This window comes from Uranotaenia lowii, chromosome 2 (genome assembly GCF_029784155.1).
Source record: "Uranotaenia lowii strain MFRU-FL chromosome 2, ASM2978415v1, whole genome shotgun sequence".
Taxonomy (NCBI): Eukaryota; Metazoa; Arthropoda; class Insecta; order Diptera; family Culicidae; genus Uranotaenia; species Uranotaenia lowii.
In genome coordinates, this window is record NC_073692.1 from 337612538 (window position 1) to 337634339 (window position 21802).

The window sequence follows — 21802 nt, forward strand, 5'->3', positions numbered from 1 at the left end:
AGTGAGTTTTTAGAAACGAATTTTTTTTAATGATTATAAGAAACGCCTGCCTCCTTCAAGTAGTGGGGGTGGGAAGAGGAAAGCATATTTTTAGCATGAATCGAGCACTTATCAATCAAAAGACACCATATATTATGAGAAAGAGAAACCAACAATGTTTTTATGTAATTTCATGAGCTCTTCCCTCTTTGGAAGAACAGAAAGAGAAGAATCCATACCAATCTATCATACACTTTGGCATAACTAGAGAACTAATGTAATTAACAAACCCAAAATAAAAATTTCAGATTTTGAAAAGCAATGTAGAGATCAAGTTACACTTAATAAAATTAAATCTTCCAATTCCGAACGCCAGTTGCAGGTTTCATTTTGAAATAGTTGTTTCTGGTCTATGCTGAAATTGATTGAAAATGGTACTTCCAATTACTTGAAAATTTAGATAATTAAAAAAATCATGTATTTTTGTATTAAAATAAAAATGTCTTATCTGCATTTAAGGTGGCTGCATCCTTCTCCTTATATTTTTGTTTCTTTTTGGTGAATACTTCCCTTTTTAAAGAAACTGAAGGCAATTTAGATAATTTAAACAAATTTTATTTATTTTTGCATTTCAGCTAGTCTGATATACGAAAATGTAGGAGTTTTCTTTGTAACACCATCACATAGAAACGGACGGTAAAAAAGAAGTTAAATACTGTATCCGAGTAATACATAGTTTCAAGAATCTCACATTTTTTGGAAGGGGGAGGATATTTCTATGAATTTTCGGTACCCCTGGGGGTAGGTACCCCTGGAAGGGAGGAAGGGGGCTCTCTTATAATTTTCAATATAACTCGAAAATTAGTCAACCAAATGGGACATTTGAGGGTATTTGGATACGAGAAATGTGACAGCCAAAAAATAGTCTGGGGTTTCAAAGCTGATTTAGACTAATTTTTGTGTCCTGAGTTAGAATATCACATTGATTTACAGCCATATGGCTATATACGCTTCAGTATGCTAGTAATAGGGGTTTTGAGTTCAATCTATGTAATTATAAAATTAACTTATTAACAAAATTAACAAAATTTATTATCTGAAAGTAGGCTACATATTGCTATTACTATTTCAGATTATTAATATGGCTTCTGCTCGACATTCTTGCATGAATAAGCCTGACGTTTTCTGCTACATCTGCGGAGAATACACGCTGGCAGCGGACAGGAAGAACATCACAGGCTTTGTGAAGAGCGCCTACCAGGCTTACTTTACAGTCAAGCTGGGTGACCAAGATAAGTCCTGGGCACCGCACAAGGTGTGCAAGACGTGCGTGGAATACCTCCGGCGGTGGACGAAGGGCACGAAAACTTCACTGAAGTTCGGGATACCGATGGTTTTGAGGGAGCCGTCTGACCATGCATCGGATTGTTACTTCTGTGCAATCAATACTACTGGTATCAACCGGAAGAATCGGCACAGCCTCCAGTAACCCGACCTTCCATCTGCCCGCCATCCAGTTGCTCACTGCGAAGAAATTCCTGTACTATCGTTCACAGAGTTTCCTCACTGCGACGACGAGGCCACCACTACCAGTACAGACGAGGGAGGATATGCAGAAGAGTATGAAGCACGAGATGGTCCGCAGCCCTTTTCACAATGTGAGCTTAATGATCTTGTTCGGGATCTCAGCTTGTCAAAGACTTCCTCCAAGCTGTTGGCCTCCAGACTCAAAGAGAAAAATCTACTTGGCGAGGACGCGCGTATCACTTACTTTCGTAGAAGGCATGAGGACTACATGGGCTACTTCTGCCAGGAGGAAGACCTAGTGTACTGCCGAGATGTCGCCGGTCTTCTTGTTAAACTTGGGGCTCCTCACTACGATCCGAGAGAATGGCGACTGTTTATTGACAGCTGTAAGCGCTCTTTGAAGTGTGTGCTCCTCCACAACGGGAACCAGTTCGCCTCAATCCCTCTTGCGCACTCCACAACTCTTGTAGAGAAATATGAAGCAGTGAAGTACGTGCTCGACAAAATCCAATATGAGCAGCACCAATGGATCATCTGTGTCGACTTTAAGATGGTGAACTTTCTACTTGGTCAACAGTCCGAGTCTACGAAGTACTCATGCTTTATATGTATGTGAGACAGTCGAAACAGAGCCCACCACTATGTTAAGAAAGAGTGGCCGGCACGAGAGCAGTTAGTACCTGGGGCGAGAAACATCATAAACGAACCTCTTGTTGACCCAGGCGGCGGCAACTTTACACGTTTTGTCTATGTATCGTGTGACCAACATCTTTTAAATAAGTGGTCGTGAATCTCGTTTTTAAGCTTTTTTTTATCAGATTTAAGCTTTTTTTGCCTTGAGAGCATAGGAGACGAAAGCTTAAATCTGTCAAAACGAGGGGAAAAAAAAGGGGAAATCTGAGAGATGTGCTCCATACGGTTTGAATAGCGTTGCCGCCGCCTGTGTTGACCGGGAAAAGATATTGATCTCACCACTACACATGAAGCTAGGGTTAATGAAACAGTTCACGCGCGCCCTGGACAAGGATGGGAAATGCTTCAACTACCTGTGCAAAGCCTTTCCTCGACTGACCATTGAGAAGCTGAAGGCAGGCATTTTCGATGGCCCACAGATACGGCAACTGATGAAGGACGCAGAGTTTGAAAACTCCATGAACACACTAGAGCGCGCTGCGTGGAAATCGTTTGTGCAGGTGGTGATCAACTTCCTGGGGAACACGAAGGCAGCAAACCGCGCCACACTCGTCAGCAGCATGATAGAGGCCTTCAAAAAACTGGGGTGTTTGATAAGTATAAAGATGCACTTCTTGTTCTCACATATGGAGAAGTTTCCTGAAAACCTAGAGGCGATGAGCGACGAGCAGGGAGAAAGGTTCCATCAAGACATGCGCCAAATGGAGGAGAGGTACCAGGGGAGGTGGGACGCAGTCATGATGGCGGACTACTGCTGGTCGCTGAAGAGAGACAACCCAGCAGCTGCTCACAAACGGGAATCGAAGAAACGGCGATTTATGCCGTAAACTCTAAACTTTTGTGTCTCGTTACGCTCATTCTTATACTAATATTATGCTAATATGCTTATCAAATTTCTTAGATTAAATAAAAACTGATAGAATTTGCATATGTTGACTTTTATTTCTTAAGAAAAACCGAGAAAATCGTTAGGGGTTTCTCAGCTGAGGAATCGCAGAAATTTGTTTTTTGGCGAAAAATCGACTTTTAAAAATTTATGTATTCTAATATCCTGACCTGATTGAACAAAACCATGATCATTTTCGGACTCAGGGCGTCAATATTAGTCTAATTCAGTTGGAAAACCCTAGACTATTTTCAAAAAATCTTTTTTTGTTACTCAGTGTTATCAGTAAAAAATTCATATTGATCAAAATTACCCCGGTGGTCAAAATTCCCCCAGTTTACGGTACAGAATTTTATTTTTTAATTTTTCTCCTTTCTGTTTAAATGAGTTTTTTTTTATTGAAAACAAATTTCCCGTGGAATATTGAAAATGCTTGTCGGAATTAAACCTGATGACATTGCTAGATGGCGTATGAAGCTTTTGAATAAAAATGGTGATCGTTGATTTAGAAGCCAACTTTAAAAGTTCATGCATCAAATTACCAATGATGAAATGAATATTATCTTGGATGGGCCTTCAAAGCTTGTGATGGTTGTAATACATGTATTGCAACTTTCAAGTAAGCTATTTTAAAATTTTCTTATTTCTGACACATGTTAATGTTATCAATAATACTTAAAACTAGAAAAAAATCTCAGTTTGTTACTACGGAAATAAAGACCTTTTTATTATAAAATGTCCAGTCATCACTTTTTTTCGTCCCAATAATTATTCCAAAACATAAATAAAATAATTAGATCTTAATGGCTCACAGATTCTTTTAAAATTTATCTCGTTAGAATGGGTCAACATCGTTCATATCTTATGATTCGTCGATGGCCTTGGGTCACATAAACTTTTATCTATGCTACGATAAGAAGCATGACACAGTTCCCGTTTCCAGATTGCTAAACTAAAGCTGTCGACATATGTATGTATTCTCTGATCTGAAGATGGAGTTAAACTCAGGTGATGGAATAGTTTCGTTCCCTATAAAAATGAGCAACTTATCTCGTCACCGAACCAGTTAGTGTAAATTCAACATGATAGCCGGAATAATCGTTGCTCTAGCCGCTGTTCTAGTAATTTCTCGGGCCAACGATGAGCTTCCGGGAACATTGATCCAACCTTCCGTTGGTGTATCGATTATGGATCTTGCTGCTCCGGTGCCACCTACCTGTGATAATAAGAACTACTACAGCACCTGTTATGATTGTAACCAAATCCTGGTGTGTTCCGGATCGAAAAGTTTCCAACGAGACTGCCGAGTGGTATCGCCCAATAAACCATACTGTTCCGAAGGAAAATGTTCGGCAACGGCCACGTGTCCTGCGGTTGCGCTGCCCTGCACCGGCTTGGGATTCTATCCGGGTATGTTGTTATGGGGAAAAGAAAAAGTTGGACTCGAAGATAAGTGAAATAATAAAAACTTTGTGGAACGTCTTAGAAGTCCTACAAAATATCTATGATCTGTGACCCAAACTCTTGAAGTGTGCCGGAAATTCGTACAATTTGTTCTTGAGAAAATGTATAAAACAGAATGAATTTCGATTTCCGCTGTAGGAATATGTGAAAGTTACGAAAAGTAAAAGTGGATCGATACTGTCCTTGATTAAACTTTTTGCTGATAGAAAGTTAGATAGAAAAATGAAGGAAAAATTCTAAAGATTTTTGCAAAGTTTGTTAAAGATTGACAATGTGAAATTATTTTTTTCAAAAATACTAAAAAACTATTCTCGTATAACAGATCCTTACAGTTGTAACAAATTCCACTACTGCGAGCAGGAAGGACAGGAGTCGTCCGTATACGAATGCCCTCCACGATATGTATTTAACCCGGCCAGCAGCAAGTGCCGTAGACAGCGCTCCAGATTTGACTGCCTCACTGTGAAATGTGACATCAACCGACCTTTCATCAACTACGGTACCTCCAAGAACTACTTCGCCATGTGCAGTTACACTAACGGAGCTGTGAGTGGTATTCAGATCGTCAAGTGTCCTCCAAACACGATTTTCGATACCGCCAGAGGTACCGGATGTGTGTTCTCCTGTTCCAGCGAAGGAAATTTCGCAAACCCCTTTGACGTTAGCGGTGCATCTTACTATACCTGTTACCGTTTCGGATGGATATTCCTATCGCTGTCAAGATCTTGCAGTGACGGTAGAAAGTTCGACAATGAAAAGGGAGTTTGTGTGACACCTGTTGCGACGACAACTGTATCGGCAGCTACTACTACAACGGCGGCTGGTCTTCCAACGACTACAGTCGCTGGAGGGACAACAGCAGATCCTGCGTTGACTACAACTGTTGATCCATCTTTGACTACTACGGTAGATCCTTCTTTGACGACCACTGTAGATCCTTCCTTGACGACCACTGTAGATCCATCTCTAACTACTACTGTAGATCCATCTTTGACTACAACAGTAGATCCCTCATTGACTACGACTGTAGATCCTTCACTTACTACAACTGTAGATCCATCATTGACTACGACTGTAGACCCATCGTTAACCACAACTGTAGACCCCTCGTTGACTACTACGGTAGATCCTTCTTTGACAACCACTGTAGATCCATCTTTAACAACCACAGTTGATCCTTCATTGACTACAACCGTTGATCCGTCATTAACCACGACTTTGGATCCGTCATTGACTACAACACTGGATCCATCACTTACCACGACTGTGGATCCTTCGTTGACAACAGTTTAGGGTCGAACCACACACATTCGCGAAATTTTAGAAAGATTTATAAAAGATATTTTTGGACACAGATGATATGAGAATCTGATTGCCAAGTTGAATGTATTCATAGTGGTTCAAAGTACGCATAGCTCAACTATGAAAAACGTTATAATAAAAGCCTACGTTTGAATATGGTTTGTAATACCTAGTACAATGTAGAATTCCTGCTTCGAAATCCTGCCCACTTTACCACCCTAAGCTTTTCTATCGTACTGTTGCTGTTTTTTTAAGCCTCATGTCATTTTCGAGAACAAATAAAAGTCCCGGGGGTAAGATGACTTCCGAAATCTAAAATGTGCGTGTATTTGTTTGTTGGCAAAAAGCAGGAATGATGAGCAACCACGTCGCACTACTACTTTAAGAAAGTAAGTATTAGTTCAACCCTCTTCCGCGTTTATTTTTTAACCGCCGATTGCCCCGCTCAAAAACCAAAATAAAAACTATTTCCTTAGTTCTCAACTGAGTGTATTTCCCTCCGGGACTCGAGAGCCTACGAATCATACTGGAACAAATCAACGAATTCCAGGACTCTCTTCTGCTGGTGTTCGTTGATTTCGAAAAAGCATTTGACCGAATTAACCAAGAAAACATCTGGGCTGCTCTAAGACGACGAAGGGTCCCAGAGAAACGAGTTCATCTCATCGAAGCACAGTACGAAGCATTTTCGTGCAAAGCTTGCACGACGGTGTCTTGTCCGAACCAATCCCGGTAACTGCTGGAGTGAGACAAGGATGTATCTTATCAACGCTGCTATTTCTCTTAGTAATGGATGAGATCTTGACTGGATCGATTCACTGTAGTCCAAAGCGAGGATTGCTGTGGAATCTTTCGACAATGGAGCAGCTGAACGACCTTGACCTGGCAAGACATGCAGAGCAAACTTGATGACCTCACCGAAAGCTACAAGGCAGCAGGTCTCATAATCAATGTCGGAAAGATCAAGTCGATGGAAATCAACACAGGAAATCGTTCCAATTTCGTGGTAGCTGGGCAACAAGTTGCGAAAGTGGAGTGCTTCCAGTATCTTGGTAGCCAGATAACGCCTAATGGTGGTACCAGAAAAGACATCGAAACCCGGATCAGAAAGGCCCGATTTGCGTTTGCGAGTCTTCGGAACATCTGGCGGTCAGATATCTCTACGAACGATAATCCGAATCTTCAACTCAAGCGTCAAATCCGTATTGTTGTACGGGTGTGAAACTTGGTGCACATATACGGTAACGACGCGAAAACTGCAATTATTGGTGAATCGCTGCCTGACAATTCGCTTGGTGGCCTGACAATTGGATCTCAAATGAGGAACTACATCGCCAGTGTAATCAAAGGGCGCTAGAAATCGAGATTCGGGAGCGTAACGGGAGATGGATTGAGCACACGCTGCGAAGAGATGAGAACGAGATTTGCAAAGAGGCGCTTGAATGGAATCCAGGTCCAGAGGGACATCGAAGGAGAGACAGGCCCAGAAACTCGTGGAGTGAAGCCTAGCCGCCGAAGTACGAACTGTCGACGAGAGTCTTGACTGGGACCAAGTGAAGACGCTGGCTCTGGATCGTCAACAGTGGAGGTCTTTTACCACGGCCCTATGCACCGGAGGATCGGCGCGGGAACATTGAGTAAGTAAGTACATACTCGAGAATTGTTCAAATCGCTAAGTCCGAAGTTAGAGCTGGGCTGTTCGATCAATCAATGGCTAACCTACCAATCTCTCAATCTAGCAAGATTAATCTCATTTTTCTGTTAAATCAGTTGTTTCGTTTAATATTCGATTTTTTTCTTTTAAACTGAACGAATTTTCATTGGTATTGCAAAAATTAGAACAAGTCAATTAATAACAAAACACTTGAAATTTATTTTTCTTCAATCAAACCTGAATCTTCGCACAAAAAATAAATGTAAGTAAAAGTAAAAGAAAGTGAAGAATTTAAGCAGCAGGAGCAGGAGCAGGGGTGGTTGTAGCAAAAGCGGCAGCTGTGCACAAACCGGCTGAAACGTCAAAGGCCTTTCCTTCCGCACATTTCTGCAGCGAAGCAATCTTGGTCAGTCCAGAAGTGTAGCACAGATAGTAACTGGCAAAGGTGGGGTCCATCGGGTTGGCGAAGTTGCCATCCTTGGGGCAGGTGAATTTGCACCCACTTCCGTTGACCGTATCGAACAGGGTGTTGTTGGGACATTTCGCCATATCGACCGACGACAGGACGCCTTTATCATCGTAGGTGCAAATGGCAAAGTAGGTCTTAGAAGTGCCATAGGTTCCGAAGCCCTTGGTGGGGTCACATTTGGCGGTCATGCAGTCCGCAACGTAGACCTGCAGTTTGCACAGTCCAGTGTCAGCGTTATACACGTATTTGGGTGGGCATGCATACACAGATGAATCTTCTCCGGCAGCCTCACAGTAGTGGTATTGGGTGCAGTTGTAGGGATCTGGAGATGAGAATTAGGTATGAAACACGCAATTAAGGCAAAAAGTACTTTGTTGTCCAACTTACCAGGGAACTTGCCAGCATCACGTAGACCGTCCCTCCATGAAGCCGGCCTGATGACTTCCCACGAATCTGTTTGCTTGTGGCGTTAGGCGGCGGAGTAGGATTCGGGACAACACTTTGTAGGCGGCATTGAGGACAGTGATCGCTCGGTAGTTCTCACAGTCCAATTTGTCGCCCTTCTTGTAGATGGGGCATATTACCCCCTCCTTCCACTCCTCCGGTAGCTGTTCTATGTCCCAGATCCGGATTATCAACCGATGTAGGCAATCGGTCAACCTGTCCGGGCCCATTTTGATGAGTTCAGCTGCGATGCCATCCTTCCCAGCCGACTTGTTTCTATTCAGCTGGCGAATGGCTTCCTTAACTTCACTCATCGTTGGGAGTGGCTCCTCTTCGTCGTTGGCTACGCCGGCGATGTACCTTCCCCCACCGTCTTGATCTCCTGCATGTGCGCCGTTCAGGTGTTCATCGAAGTGCTGCTTCCACCTTTTGATCACCTCACGATTGTCCGTCAGGATACCCCCGTCCTTATCCCGGCACATTTCGGCTTGCGGCACGAAGCCTTTGCGGGATGCGTTGAGTTTCTGATAGAACTTTCGTGTTTCTTGGGAACGATGCAGCTGCTCCAGCTCCTGGAGCTCCTCCTCCTCCAGGCGGCGCTTTTTCTCCTGGAAAAGTCGGACTCGCTGCCTCTTCCGCTGTCGGTGATTTTCCACATTTCGACGGGTGCCTCTTTGCACTACTGCCGCCCGCGCGGCATTTTCTTCGTCCATCACCCTCCTACACTCATCGTCGAACCAGTCGTTCCGTCGAGATCGCTCCACATAACCGATGACGTTCTCCGCCGCACTGTTGATGGCTGTTTTGATGGTATCCCAACAGTCCTCGAGAGGGGCTTCGTCAAGCTCGCCCTCTGCCGGCAGCGCTGCTTCGACCGATTGCGCGTAGTCTGCCGCGACCTCAGGTTGCTTCAGTCGCGCGATGTTTAACCGAGGCGGGCGCCGGTTTCGCTTGTTGTTCACTACGGAGAGTTTTGGGCGCATCTTCACCATCACCAGATAATGGTCCGACTCGATGTTGGCGCCCCGACAGGATCTGACGTCGATGATGTCCGAAAAGTGCCGGCTGTCGATCAAAACGTGGTCGATCTGTGATTGCGTTTGGTATGGTGATCTCCAGGTGTACTTGTGTGGGAGGCGGTGCTGAAAAAAGGTACTACGTACGGCCATTCGTTTGGAGGCGGCGAAATCAATAAGTCTGAGGCCGTTTTCATTGGTCAGCTGGTGCGCGCTGAACCTTCCAATTGTCGGTTTAAATTCCTCCTCCTGGCCGACCTGAGCATTGAAATCCCCGATGACGATCTTGATATCATGTTTTGGGCAACGGTCGTATTCACGCTCCAGCTGCGCGTAGAATTCGTCTTTGTCGTCACCGGTACTTCCGAGGTGAGGGCTGTGCACGTTGATGATGCTGATGTTGAAGAACCGGCCCTTGATTCTCAACCGGCACATTCGTGAGTTGATCGGCCACCATCCGATCACGCGCTTTTGCATCTTTCCCATCACTATAAAAGCTGTTCCAAGCTCGTGTGTGTTGCCGCAGCTCTGGTAGATGGCACGACCATCTGGATACGTTCGCACCGTGGAGCCCTTCCAGCATACCTCCTGCAGCGCTACGATGTCGAATTTGCGGCTCTTCAATTCGTTGGAGAGCACGTGGGTACTGCCCACAAAATTTAGAGATCGGCAGTTCCATGTTCCAAGTTTCCAATCGCTAGTCCATAGGAAACCATAGGAGTGTAGAAGAAAAAATCACAAAGGCAAGTTTCAAGTTTTATTATAAGTTTTCAAATTTTTCTTTTTATCAAAACCTAGTTTTGATTGATTAAGTGTATAAAAGAATTAATTATGTTAAAAAGAAAGTCTATCATAATGAAACTGTAATAACATTAAAAGAAATTTTCGAAAAGCTTTTGAATAATTGCAAACAGATTTTTAAAAAAGCATTTAGAAAAATAAAGAAAAGAAATAATAATCTCAATAATAAAGGAAGACCAAAAAACAGGATGTATAATATTAAATCGCACTAGTCAAAAGTGTCTCCAAATCATATCCTACCCCCATTTCCAAATCAAAATTATTTTGCTAGGATGCAGAGGTGACCTCGGTCCTAAAGCATGAGCTATGAATCTTTCAATCCTTTCTCTCTATTTTCCTTCTATCCATTGACTACTAGGACGTGGCCGGCGCCGTTATTGATGTTTAAAGAGAGAGCATCAGTTTTGTTCATTGTGAATGTTTTGTCAATCCCAGACACCATTCATTTGACCTCTGGACAAAATTGATGGCCTCGGTCAATCACGGAGTAGCAACCATTGGCGATGTGGAACTTGTTCTACTGAGCCACACCTGCGATCATGGAATTCGAAATGTTTATACACTATAACAGTGTCTTAATTACAATCATAATTTTTTTTTTTGAATTGAATATTGCTTTGCAACTATTTATGATTCATTTCGAGTTCAATGATTCAAGGTGGATGTGAGTAGTCAATCAAGCTAAGCTAAGCTAAGCTAACTTACCAGGGAACTTGCCAGCATCAGTGCAGGAAAGAGGTTCTGGAGGACAGGCGGGTGTCGCTGAGCAAATTCCAGCCGAACAGTACGGTTTGGTAGGGGAATTCACACGGCAATTCTGCTGGGTACTTGGAAGCTTACCGGAACACACCAAAATTTGATTGCAATCGTAACAGGTGCTGTAGTAGTTGACACCATCGCAAGTCGGGGGAGTTACTTCAGCAAGTCCTACAATCGAAAGTCCCGATGGTTTTTCCCAAATCAACGTTCCAGGAACTTCTACCTCAGCTGAGGACACTCCGAGGAGCGCGATGAGAACCAAAGATACTATTGCAATCATTTTGATGTGCCACCTGTTTCTGATGCCGTCCTAAGATTACCAGCCTCGTTTATATACTCTCATTGAAATCATCCGAGCAATCATTTCCCGGAATTCTTATTTAGGCATCAGCGATTACAGTTTTTATTCGCTAATTGGGATTTGAAAGTCGCATTCCTTTCGAAGTAGATTCCGTGCCGATTTATTCAGTCCTGACTGACAACAAGATTTGATTTTGTATGGGAATTTGTATAGAAAACTATACTTTTTTTTATGGTACTGAAAATTTAGAAAAATATGAGATGAATATTTGCACTAAATTGTATGCCAACAAACCGCAAAACTAACTTGTTCACCACAAGGTATATTTCATATCATACAATTTACATCATTTTGTTTCATATTTTAAGTCTCTTTGACTGTTTATTCAGAAGCTGGATGACGGTTCACAGCAAAAAATGTAATTTAACATTACATTTCTACGCTAACTAGAAAAATTGTGCCGCTTACTATATCGCTAAATCATTCAATGATCGCTATCACTAATTAAATGTACGTTAAATGTGCTGCTAAAGCGATCGCTTCAAGCTTAAAGCACTTATCACTAATCACTTGCTGATAAAATAGACTGCGCACGTGAGAAATATTTATTCCTCTTTCGGATGAAAGATATTATATTCAATCTAACACATCCTCAAAGCTCTATCCGGCCGATTGATGTTAATTAACAATAGATCTGATCCTTAATTTTTCTTTGAGTTTTGAAATTTTTCAACGCGTTGACAGAAAATTGACAAAACCATTCGATATATCAAATAAAACTCTCAAATAGGTCCTTCAAAACACCCAGAAGGGTCCTCAGCGGTTTATTAGAAAGGATTAGGCGAAGGTAAAGCACTTTATTGAAAGATGTTTCGTGAAATACGATAAGAAGTTCCATTATTCAAATTTGTACCTTTCAGAAGACGCTAAAAGTGTTAAGGGGGTCAAGTGTAACCTCAACGTTTGAGTACCTCAAACTCTCATAGAATCTTTGTTCAGCTAAATGTAAAGCTAGAAATTTCATGTTTCCTTAAGTATGCGACCTTTCGTTACTTTAGTTCCCTTCGGCAACCACCACCAAGATCATTCGAAGAATGTTTCCTGGACCACATATTGTTATCAATATGACATCCAATGTCACTTTAACATGATAAACGATAAAAAGTATACTTCTTTATGTAATAATCCGTGAGATTTTCACACATATATGGGAGTTAGTGGTCTCCAACAAGCGGAACCAAAAAAAAAACGATACTTTTTAATTTTATAACTCATTAAAATTTAGTGGAAAATTTAAACCGCTAACAAATTGTTAGCGGACAATTGTTAGCTTTAAGCATTATAGCGCTTTTCAGCCGAACACTGCATTTCTACTGTATCTTTGTGAATAATATGAAAGAGATGATAGCACTTTTGCATTTGTTAGGGAAATTACACGCAAATGCTCGCAACTCCACCAAAAATCCACCGATACACAGCAAGAAAAAATCGTGTAAATTTAGATAGAAAACGATGCACGAAAACGGAACATCGATTTTGATATAAAATTCTACCACGGTGTATTTTTCTCAACAATGTAAATTTTAAGGCGGGGAAATTTAGATCGAAAACAATGCACAAAAACGGATGACATAAACCGTCGTGAAAAAATACACAATGATATACATTTCTAAACATATTACCGGTAATATTACAAATCTTTTTTTAAATAATCAGATTTAGGGTGTTGTTTATGAATAAATACGGCACATGTGTCATTTTATTTAACATATATTTCCGATACACTGAAAACTCAAAAAACACCCACCATCACTGGCAGCTGGAATTGTGGTTGTGTCTTGTGTCCGATGATCCCCAGGAGGGCGATGTTTTGCCGATCAGCGTCAGGCATTCTTGAATCCTTCCAGAACAGCATAGTAATCGGAATCCCCTAAACATCAGAAACATTAAACATTGATTCGGCTTTTGATCTATTTATAAAACTGCAATTCCTGCAATCGAAAGAGAATTTGAAGTTCCATTTTTTTTTTCATTTCATCTATAACTATAACCTACCATTTTTTAATTCAACTCTGAAAGAATTTGGTTCGGTTTTAATACAAAATTATCTGCGGAAGCGAATTTTTTTTTCTTTTCGCACAATAAACCACCATCTCGGATAAAAACAGAACAAGTTATGCCGTGAAAAAAGGAAAACAATGGATATGTCGTGTTTTACATTGTTTTCGATGTAATTTTATATTGAGATATATTTTTTAAATCAAGGCGTGTAAACATACATACATCATTCAAAATTAAGTTTATACCAACGATTCAAAAATAGATCAAAAAGACTGTGAAATTACATCAGTTTTGAATTTCACTGGTCAAAAAGTTGATCACTCGTATTTTAGATTGCGTATACTTTTAGAAATTTTTTGCTGTGTAGCAAACAGTTATACCAAAATAATAGCATAATTTAGTACCGTTTTTTTTCAGACGGCAAAATAAGGTTTCATTGAAGTATCAACATGTCGAAATACGATGCCAAATCAATATCTAAATAAGGCATTGAGACCAAAATGAATGCACTAGCTGGTTTGGTTTTTCAACTTAAAAACTCAAGGCATCATAAGGGTTTCATTTCTTACGATAGAGCAGAAAAGTGAGATCAAATTGATAGCATGATTTGGTATTCAGATTTCTTCCGTAAAAAATCAATGATTGAGTCCAAAGTTTGATCGAATTGAAAACAAACATACAATTTTAGCTTTAGAGTAATATCAAAACAAGGCATTAGGGTATTGATAATTTTAATCAGTCCCGAAAATTTTGTCCCTCACCAATCAACTGTATCGAAAAAGAAATACTGAATAGAGCCGGCACTTTTAATTTGTATCGATGTATTTATGCCTTTTACTAAATGACACCAACATTAGAACTTTGAAGATGTTGGGAGACGTTAAAACTTTGCTGATCATACTCCGATATCCCGAAATGTGAAATCTAGTTTGGTTAAACATTTTTGACGAAGCGTAGATTGCGGGTTCAAGTCATGAACGGTAAAGGAAAATAAAAATCGCTAGAACCTTCTTTCCATAGAATTTTAACATTTATTACGCACACATGCTGAGCGTGTACTGATGTGACAGGGAAAAACTATCTCAAAAACCTTCAGAACATAAACCAGGTAGCCGGACGACAAACGAGGTCGTTTTTAAGGGTGTTTTTCCCGAAATTGAAAAGTGTTGGTGAAAAAACTCAGCATTATGTCACGAGTACTAACAGTGGCAAAAAAGGATTATCTTCCATATCAGCATGACTATAGAATAGAATTTTCAATAACAAGTTTTTTTTTCAAAGGAAAAAAAATGTAGATAAAAAAAATTATTTTTTTTTTCAAGATGCTTATTCAAACAACATTTCTAGACATATTTTGAAAGGATGAACAATGCTAATTGGGAAAAAAGCTCTTTATGAGACGTTTTTACTTTTTTCGATTTATGCATAGCGCTTAGTGATTTAAAAAAAAACTCAGTCAGGAAAATTTCTCAATAAGTTTTATAAACTCACATATAGTTTTTCATCTCATTATATTCACCAATACACATATAACATTGTTTCAATTAATTTTTTTCAGTTCTGATTACCAAATGAAGACTGTATGAAAAAAAACTTCTACAACCGCACCTAATTAGGACCATCCAGGATCATCTTGAAGATTAACGGGTGCATTGTTTCGGAAATGTTTTGCAAGATGTAAACATGATAATTAATCATTTCTTTGTTTCGTTATCTTCCTGAGAAAAACAGTCTCGTGAATTAGTAATTATTTATTATTGCACAAAAATATGCTATGTCGTTAACTGAAGAATTTTTTTTTCAGAACTTAATTTCAAATTTCTGAACAATATTGTGGAAATTTTGATCGCTCAACAAAATTATCATATAATTATTTATAAAATTAAAAAAAAAATGATTTTTTTGATAATTTATGAGAAAAATTCATTAATTTAGGGAAAAATCATGAAAATTGTCAACACTAAAAAATTTTCAAAATGATCCAATCTGTCGAAATAGTTAAAATTGCCTAAATTGTCCAAATTGCAGTTAAAAAATTGTTTAGTTTTGAAAGTCTAAGTTATGAAATTTCCAGAGTTGGGTATATTGTATCCATTTTTTTCCTCAAAATGATAAGCGTATTTACATTTCGTTGAGACAATGAACTCGTGTACCCTTGAAAAAAAAAATGCAATTTCCGCGAGGGCCGAAATTAGAATTCTGGGAAATGATTGTTCCAACAGAATACAAGATGATGAAAAAGAGAGTATATAAACGAGGCTGGAAATCTTAGAATGGCATCAGAAATAGGTGGCACATCAAAATGATTGCAATAGTATCTTTGGTTCTCATCGCACTCTTCGGACTGTCCTCAGCTGAGGTAGAAGTTCCTGGAACGTTGATTTGGGAAAAACCATCGGGACTTTCGATTGTGGGACTTGCTGAAGTAATTCCCCCGACTTGCGATGGTGTCAACTACTACAGCACCTGTTACGACTGCAATCAAATTTTGGTGTGTTCTGGTAAGCTTCCTAGTACCCAGCAGAATTGCCGTGTGAATTCTCCTACCAAACCGTACTGTTCGGCTGGAATTTGCTCAGCGACGCCCACCTGCCCTCCAGAACCTCTTTCCTGCACTGATGCTGGCAAGTTCCCTGGTAAGTTGGACAACAAACACTTTTTGCCTTAATTGCGTGCTTCATACCTGATTCTGATACCCAGATCCCTACAACTGCACCCAATACCACTACTGTGAGGCTGCCGGAGAAGATTCTTCTGTATACGCATGTCCACCCAAATACGTGTATAACGCAGACACAGGACTCTGCAAAGTGCAAGTTTACGTCGCGGACTGCATGACTGCCAAATGTGACCCCACCAAGGGCTTCGGAACCTACGGCACTTCTAAGACCTTCTTCGCCATTTGCACCTACGACGATAAAGGCGTCCTGTCGTCGGTCGATATGGCGAAATGTCCCAACAACACCCTTTTCGATACGGTCAACGGAAGTGGATGCAAATTCACCTGCCCCAAGGATGGCAACTTCGCCAACCCAATGGATCCCACCTTTGCCAGTTACTATCTGTGCTACACTTCTGGAGTGACCAAGGTTGCTTCGCTGCAGAAATGTGCGGAAGGAAAGGCCTTTGACGTTGCAGCCGGTTTGTGCACAGCTGCCGCTTATGCTACAACCACCCCTGCTCCTGCTCCTGCTGCTTAAATTCTTTACTTTCTTATATTTTTAACATTCCTTTTGAAGCCTGTGGGAAATAAGGTTTCGATAGGACATAGCTTTGGCTTTGCTAGAAACCAATAAAGTTCTAGTTTTTCGTTTAAAATTTCTCGTTTTAAAGTTTTCAGTGGCAAACCAAATGTAGTAAACGGAAATTAACCAAAATAATTGTTTTTCATAGTACACGTGCCTAAAATCGATTAACTGAATCAAAAACGAAAGACGCAGAAGGATCTCACGACATACTTTGATGAACATAATTCTTGAAATGCACTCGGCTCATGGCAATCATTCTACAATTTTTCGGACATCCAACATTTGCCAGATCACGCTCCACTTGGTCTAACCACCTCGCTCCTTGAGCCCCTGCGTGTCTCGTTCCGACCGGATTGGGAGCGAATACCTGTTTTGCAGAACAGTCGTCCAGCATTCTTGCAACATGCTCTGCCATGCGTTTCCGGCCAGCATTCACCACCTTCTGGATACTGGGTTTGCCATAGAGTCTCGCGAGCTCGTGGTTCATCCTTAGCCTTCACACTCCGTTCTCCTACACGCCGCCTAAGATGGTTCTTAACACTCGTCGCTCGAATACTCCAAGTGTTCGCAGGTCCTTCTCGAGCAATACCCTTGTCTCGTGCCCGTAGAGGACAACCGGTTTAATGGGCGTCGTTAAAATGTTACACTTAGTACAAGAGCTAAGTCTTCTTGAACGCAGTTTCTTGTGGAGTCCATAGTAGTCACGACTTCTGCTGATCATTTGACGCTGGATCTCATGGCTGGTATAATTGTCTGCGGTTACCAGTTAGCCGAGATAGACGAAGTCTTCGACTATCTCTAGCGCGTCACCGTCGATCGAGACCTTGTTATTTCGGTCGGTTATTGTTCGGTCGGTCTTGGATCCGCAGGCCAGTGCATATACTTCTTCTTGAACGAATTGATCATCAACCCAATCTTTCTGCTTCGCGTTTCAGTTTGCCTCCTCTACCGCCGCAGATGATGTGCCGACTATATCAATGTTATCGGAAAAGCAGATAAGTTGACTGGATCTGTTAAAAATCGTGCCCCGCATCTCGCCCACTGCTCGTCGAATAACACCTCCTAGCGCCACATTGAACATCGATAGACCATCGCCTTGTTGAATTCCCTGCACAATACGAATGGGCTCGACAATTCACCTGAAATCCGCAGACAGCACTTAATACGATCCATTCATCGTCGTCTTGATCAGTCTGATCAGCTTCCTGGAAAAGTCGTTCTCGTCCATGATTTTCTAAAGCTTGATACGGTCGATCGTGTCATATGCTGCTTTGAAGTCGATGAACAGATGGTGCGTATGTGCTTGGTGTTCACGGCATTTTTGGAGGATTTGCCGTAATGTGAATATATGGTTCGTCGTAGATCGTCCCTCCATGAAACCGGCCTGATGACTTCCCACAAATCTGTTTGCTTGTGGCGTTAGGCAGCAGAGTAGGATTCGGGACAACTCTTTGTAGGCGGCATTGAGGACAGTGATCGCTCGGTAGTTCTCACAGTCCAATTTGTCGCCCTTCTTGTAGATGGGACATGTTATCCCCTCCTTTCACTCCTCAGTGGCTGTTCTGTGTCCCAGATTCGGACTATCAACCGGTGTAGGTTGGTTATCGGTCAACTTGTTCGGGCTCATTTGGATTTGTTCAGCTGCGATTCCATCCTTCCCAGCCGATTTGTTGCTGGCGAATGGCTTTCTTAACTTCACTCATCGTTGGGAGTGGCTCCTCTACGTCGTTGGCTACGCCAGCGATGTACCTTCTCCCGCCGTCTTGGTCTCCTGCATGTGCGCCGTTCAGATGTTCATCGAAGTTCTGTTTTCACCTATTGAACACCTCACGATTGTCCGTCAGGATGCCTCCGTCCTTGTTCCGGCACATTTCGGATTACGGTTCGAAGTCTTTGCGGGATGCGTTGAGTTTCGGATAGAGTCTCTTTATAAACAAAACTGTATAAAAAAAACACCATCAATTTATAAAACAAAGTATCTAGGATTTCGGATAAATTTAAAGTAATCCTCAGGTTTAAGAGATAGTCTTCTTTTATTTATAGGTATCTAAGTATTCCCCGATTCACCCTACGTTCTTTTCAATTCAGTATCTTGGATGAGAATTGTATAACTTGAGGATGAAGTGCGCTGAGCTGCTCTTACATACTGTCAGCAGAATTCATTTTATTTCATAACAGTTTTGATCTATTCAAATCTAACGAAGACTTTAAGTACGTGAATGAAAAAGTGGAAGTGATAACTGCTTGATAACTATTTACAGTAGTCATTTGTTGATGAATGGAACGACCAGCGTAGAATGTTCTCGAGCCTCGAAATTCAAATAGTGAGGACAGCAGCTTAGGCGGGAGCCGGAGCTGGTGCCGGTGCTGGAGCTGGAGCCGGAGCGGGAGCAGTAGTGGTTGTAGCATAAGCAGCAGCTGTGCACAAACCGGCTGAAATATCGAAGGCCTTTCCTTCCGCACATGTCTGCAGCGATGCTACCTTGGTTAATCCGGAAGTGTAGCACATGTAGTACGTTGCAAAGGTGGGATCCATCGGGTTGGCGAAGTTGCCATCCTTGGGGCAGGTGAATTTGCATCCATTTGAATTGACCGTATCGAACAGGGTGTTGTTGGGACATTTCGCCATATTGACCGTATCTACGACGCCCTTATCAGTGTACGCACAAACGGCAAAGAACTTCTTAGAAGTGCCATAGGTTCCGAAGGCTTTGCTTGGGTCACATTTGGCAGTCATGCAGTCCGCTACGTAGACTTGCACTTTGCACAGTTCAGTTTCCGGATTAAATACGTATTTAGGAGGACATTCGTAAACCGACGATTCCGTGTCGGCTGTATCACAGTAGTGATATCGAGTACAGTTGAACGGATCTACAATTGGTTCACATTGAATAGAAAACCATAATTTTGACAAAGAAATTACTTGTTCGACTTACCAGGGAACTTGCCGACATCCGTACAAGTAAGAGGTTTCGGAGGACAGGTTGACACGGCCGAACAAATTCCGTTGGAGCAAAACGGTTTGGTAGGAGAAGTCACACGGCAGTCCTGCTGGGCGCTCGATAGCTTACCGGAACACACCAAGATTTGATTGCAATCGTAACAGGTGCTGTAATAGTTGACCATATCGCAGGTCGGAGGAGTTACTTCAGCAAGTCCCACAATCGAGAGGCCGGATGGTTTTTCCCAAATCAACGTTCCAGGAACTTCTACCTCACCCGAGGACACTCCGAGGAGTGCGACAAGCACCAAAGATATTTTCGCAATCATTGTGCTGACCTATTACTGAGGATTCCAGTGGTGCTTGATGCTTTTTATAGTATTTTTTTAAGAATATTATCAGCTTTCTATGCAAACCAAAAATTTTATTTTTTGCACAATAAGATTGCCAAACTGATAAGAGTTTACCCACCTCAGTTTTGCTGTCGCAGATTTTGGCATCACAAACATATTCAAGGCTAAGCAAATCTCCAGCAATAAAGCATGAACTGCGAACGTTTTGCTTGTTTCAGAGAATCGTGCGGGTTGTTTTCACAGCTATCTGTATGTTGATAATTACAAAATCGTGATTTGTCTTTTTAAACAGATTTTTATTCATGCTGCTGTAGTTTAAAAATTTGTTGTTCATATTCTGTGTTTTTTTGGTATCGAGAGTTTGATTTTTGTCAGGTTTTATAGAATGCTCGTTGCTAATAAACGATCAATTTAAGTTTTGCATTGAATTTCAATAAAAAAAAAAATGGTACACAATGCTTTGGTTTGAGTACGCTCAATTATTTGCATAAAATATGTTGATTATTTGATTAACTGGTTAATCGCCGAGATGAATTGTTTGTTGTTATCATCGTTTTTTTTTTCGGCGAAAATAAAAACAAAATCACTCGCCAGTAGGTCCAAACGTTTTGAGCTACTTTTGGCGTTTCGCTCCTCCTCAGTGGACCTTAAAATTAAATTTATTAATGGTATAATTTTCCATTTTAAAGAACTAACTATGTTTCTTTATCTAGCGATCGTCGTACTGTTATTCGCTGTTTTTTGTTTGTTTTTGATGTTATGTTTACATTGATCTGTCAGTGTCTTGCTCTTTGGTAAAATGAAGTTGTATGCTGGTTTGAAGTTAATTGAATCTTTCTGTTTGTTAACAACGTCGTTGTCGCCCTTAATTTCAATGTAAAACATTTCTGCACAGATTCTGGTGTTGTACTTCGAGACTTTTTCTAAAATTTTGGTATTTTTTAAATCAAAAACATGATCGTACTCGATACTATGTTGTGCAAGTCCGGTTCCTCCAGTTTTTTGTTTTTAACATTGTTTTTATGTTGTTCCAATCTTTTTTGTAAGAATTGACTTGTTTCTACAAAATAGGATTTTTCACATCAAAATGGGAGTAGGCTTAATAGCGGCACGTTATCCAAACATACGGAAAAATTGTGCCTTTGCTGTTTTATCTTTTGGTATTTTGTCTTTAGTTTTTGTGAAAATAGTGTTCATAACTTTGTTCAAAGATTGGAAGGCAACCTTAATATCGTATTGTTTAAAATATCTGGCTAGTTTCTCATCTAGACCTGCTCAGTATGGAATTGTAATAAAATTTTTGGGTTGCAAATTTTTGTTTCACTCAGACTGTTGTACATATTGTGGGTTCGTTCTTTCATAATTTTTGTAACAAGATGTTGAGGATAGTTATTTATCTTTGGAAAATTCTGTACTGTTCTTAGTGTTCCTTCTCTATAGTTAACATTAGACAGTTTTAAAGCTATACCAGCTAATGCTACAATTGTGTTAATTTTGTGTGAAGTGTGAAGCGCAAATAAAAAACCTGGTACAATAATGTGTTTTAGTGGTCGAATGCTGGTAAAGCCAGAATAAGTTGGTGTAAAAAAATCTGAAGGATTTGGCAAATAGATATTGTCGTGGCGCAGCCTGAGTTAAAGGTTAATGAAAGTGAGAAAAAGTTGAAGCCGCTATGGGCAAACGACAGCGTGATTTTCCTGATTGCTGCGATGCCGCGTTTTTCATAGGCAACAGATATTTAAAAAAACATATTTGGAAGCAACCCATTTCAAAATGACAGGAATCAGGAAGAATAGAGACAGCACCGGCTGAAAAACACCACCTTTTAATGGACTTTGGTGAGATCGTTTCGATTTTTTGATTTAATGCATTTACATCATATTAAATTTATTTTGCGTATCAGT

The 21802-nt window shown here is 40.9% G+C and overlaps 4 protein-coding genes across 4 annotated transcripts; 1 reads left to right on the top strand and 3 right to left on the bottom strand.

Moving 5' to 3' along the window:
- Positions 1-7796: 7796 nt before the first annotated feature.
- Positions 7797-8379, bottom strand: LOC129743013 (uncharacterized). Its single transcript, XM_055734958.1, has 2 exons — positions 8370-8379; positions 7797-8296 (listed from the first exon to the last, which is right to left on the bottom strand). The coding sequence occupies exons 1-2, from the start codon at positions 8377-8379 to the stop codon at positions 7797-7799; spliced, it is 510 nt and encodes a 169-aa protein (XP_055590933.1).
- LOC129743014 (uncharacterized) lies at positions 8157-11274 on the bottom strand. The gene is made up of 3 exons (XM_055734959.1): positions 10937-11274; positions 8362-10131; positions 8157-8296 (listed from the first exon to the last, which is right to left on the bottom strand). Exons 1-2 carry the CDS (start codon positions 11272-11274, stop codon positions 8379-8381), a joined length of 2091 nt encoding a protein of 696 aa, XP_055590934.1. The 3' UTR covers positions 8157-8296; positions 8362-8378.
- Positions 11275-15650: 4376 nt separating this feature from the next.
- Positions 15651-16691, top strand: LOC129750110 (uncharacterized). The gene is made up of 2 exons (XM_055745333.1): positions 15651-15992; positions 16057-16691. The coding sequence occupies exons 1-2, from the start codon at positions 15659-15661 to the stop codon at positions 16554-16556; spliced, it is 834 nt and encodes a 277-aa protein (XP_055601308.1). The 5' UTR covers positions 15651-15658; the 3' UTR covers positions 16557-16691.
- A 1927-nt stretch (positions 16692-18618) lies between these two features.
- Positions 18619-19877, bottom strand: LOC129749278 (uncharacterized). Its single transcript, XM_055744218.1, has 2 exons — positions 19541-19877; positions 18619-19475 (listed from the first exon to the last, which is right to left on the bottom strand). Exons 1-2 carry the CDS (start codon positions 19872-19874, stop codon positions 18943-18945), a joined length of 867 nt encoding a protein of 288 aa, XP_055600193.1. The 5' UTR covers positions 19875-19877; the 3' UTR covers positions 18619-18942.
- Between the last annotated feature and the right edge of the window lie 1925 nt (positions 19878-21802).

Bases quoted from the DNA above. Each gene is read 5' to 3' on its own strand.
- LOC129749278 (XM_055744218.1), bottom strand. From the start codon at position 19,874: ATGATTGCGAAAATATCTTTGGTGCTTGTCGCACTCCTCGGAGTGTCC. The intron at 19,476-19,540 runs GTAAGTCGAACA...AACCAATTGTAG, and splicing joins GGATGTCGGCAAGTTCCCTG to ATCCGTTCAACTGTACTCGA.
- LOC129750110 (XM_055745333.1), top strand. From the start codon at position 15,659: ATGATTGCAATAGTATCTTTGGTTCTCATCGCACTCTTCGGACTGTCC. The intron at 15,993-16,056 runs GTAAGTTGGACA...TCTGATACCCAG, and splicing joins TGATGCTGGCAAGTTCCCTG to ATCCCTACAACTGCACCCAA.
- LOC129743014 (XM_055734959.1), bottom strand. From the start codon at position 11,274: ATGATTGCAATAGTATCTTTGGTTCTCATCGCGCTCCTCGGAGTGTCC. The intron at 10,132-10,936 runs GTTAGCTTAGCT...CCTATGGACTAG, and splicing joins GCTGGCAAGTTCCCTGGTAA to CGATTGGAAACTTGGAACAT.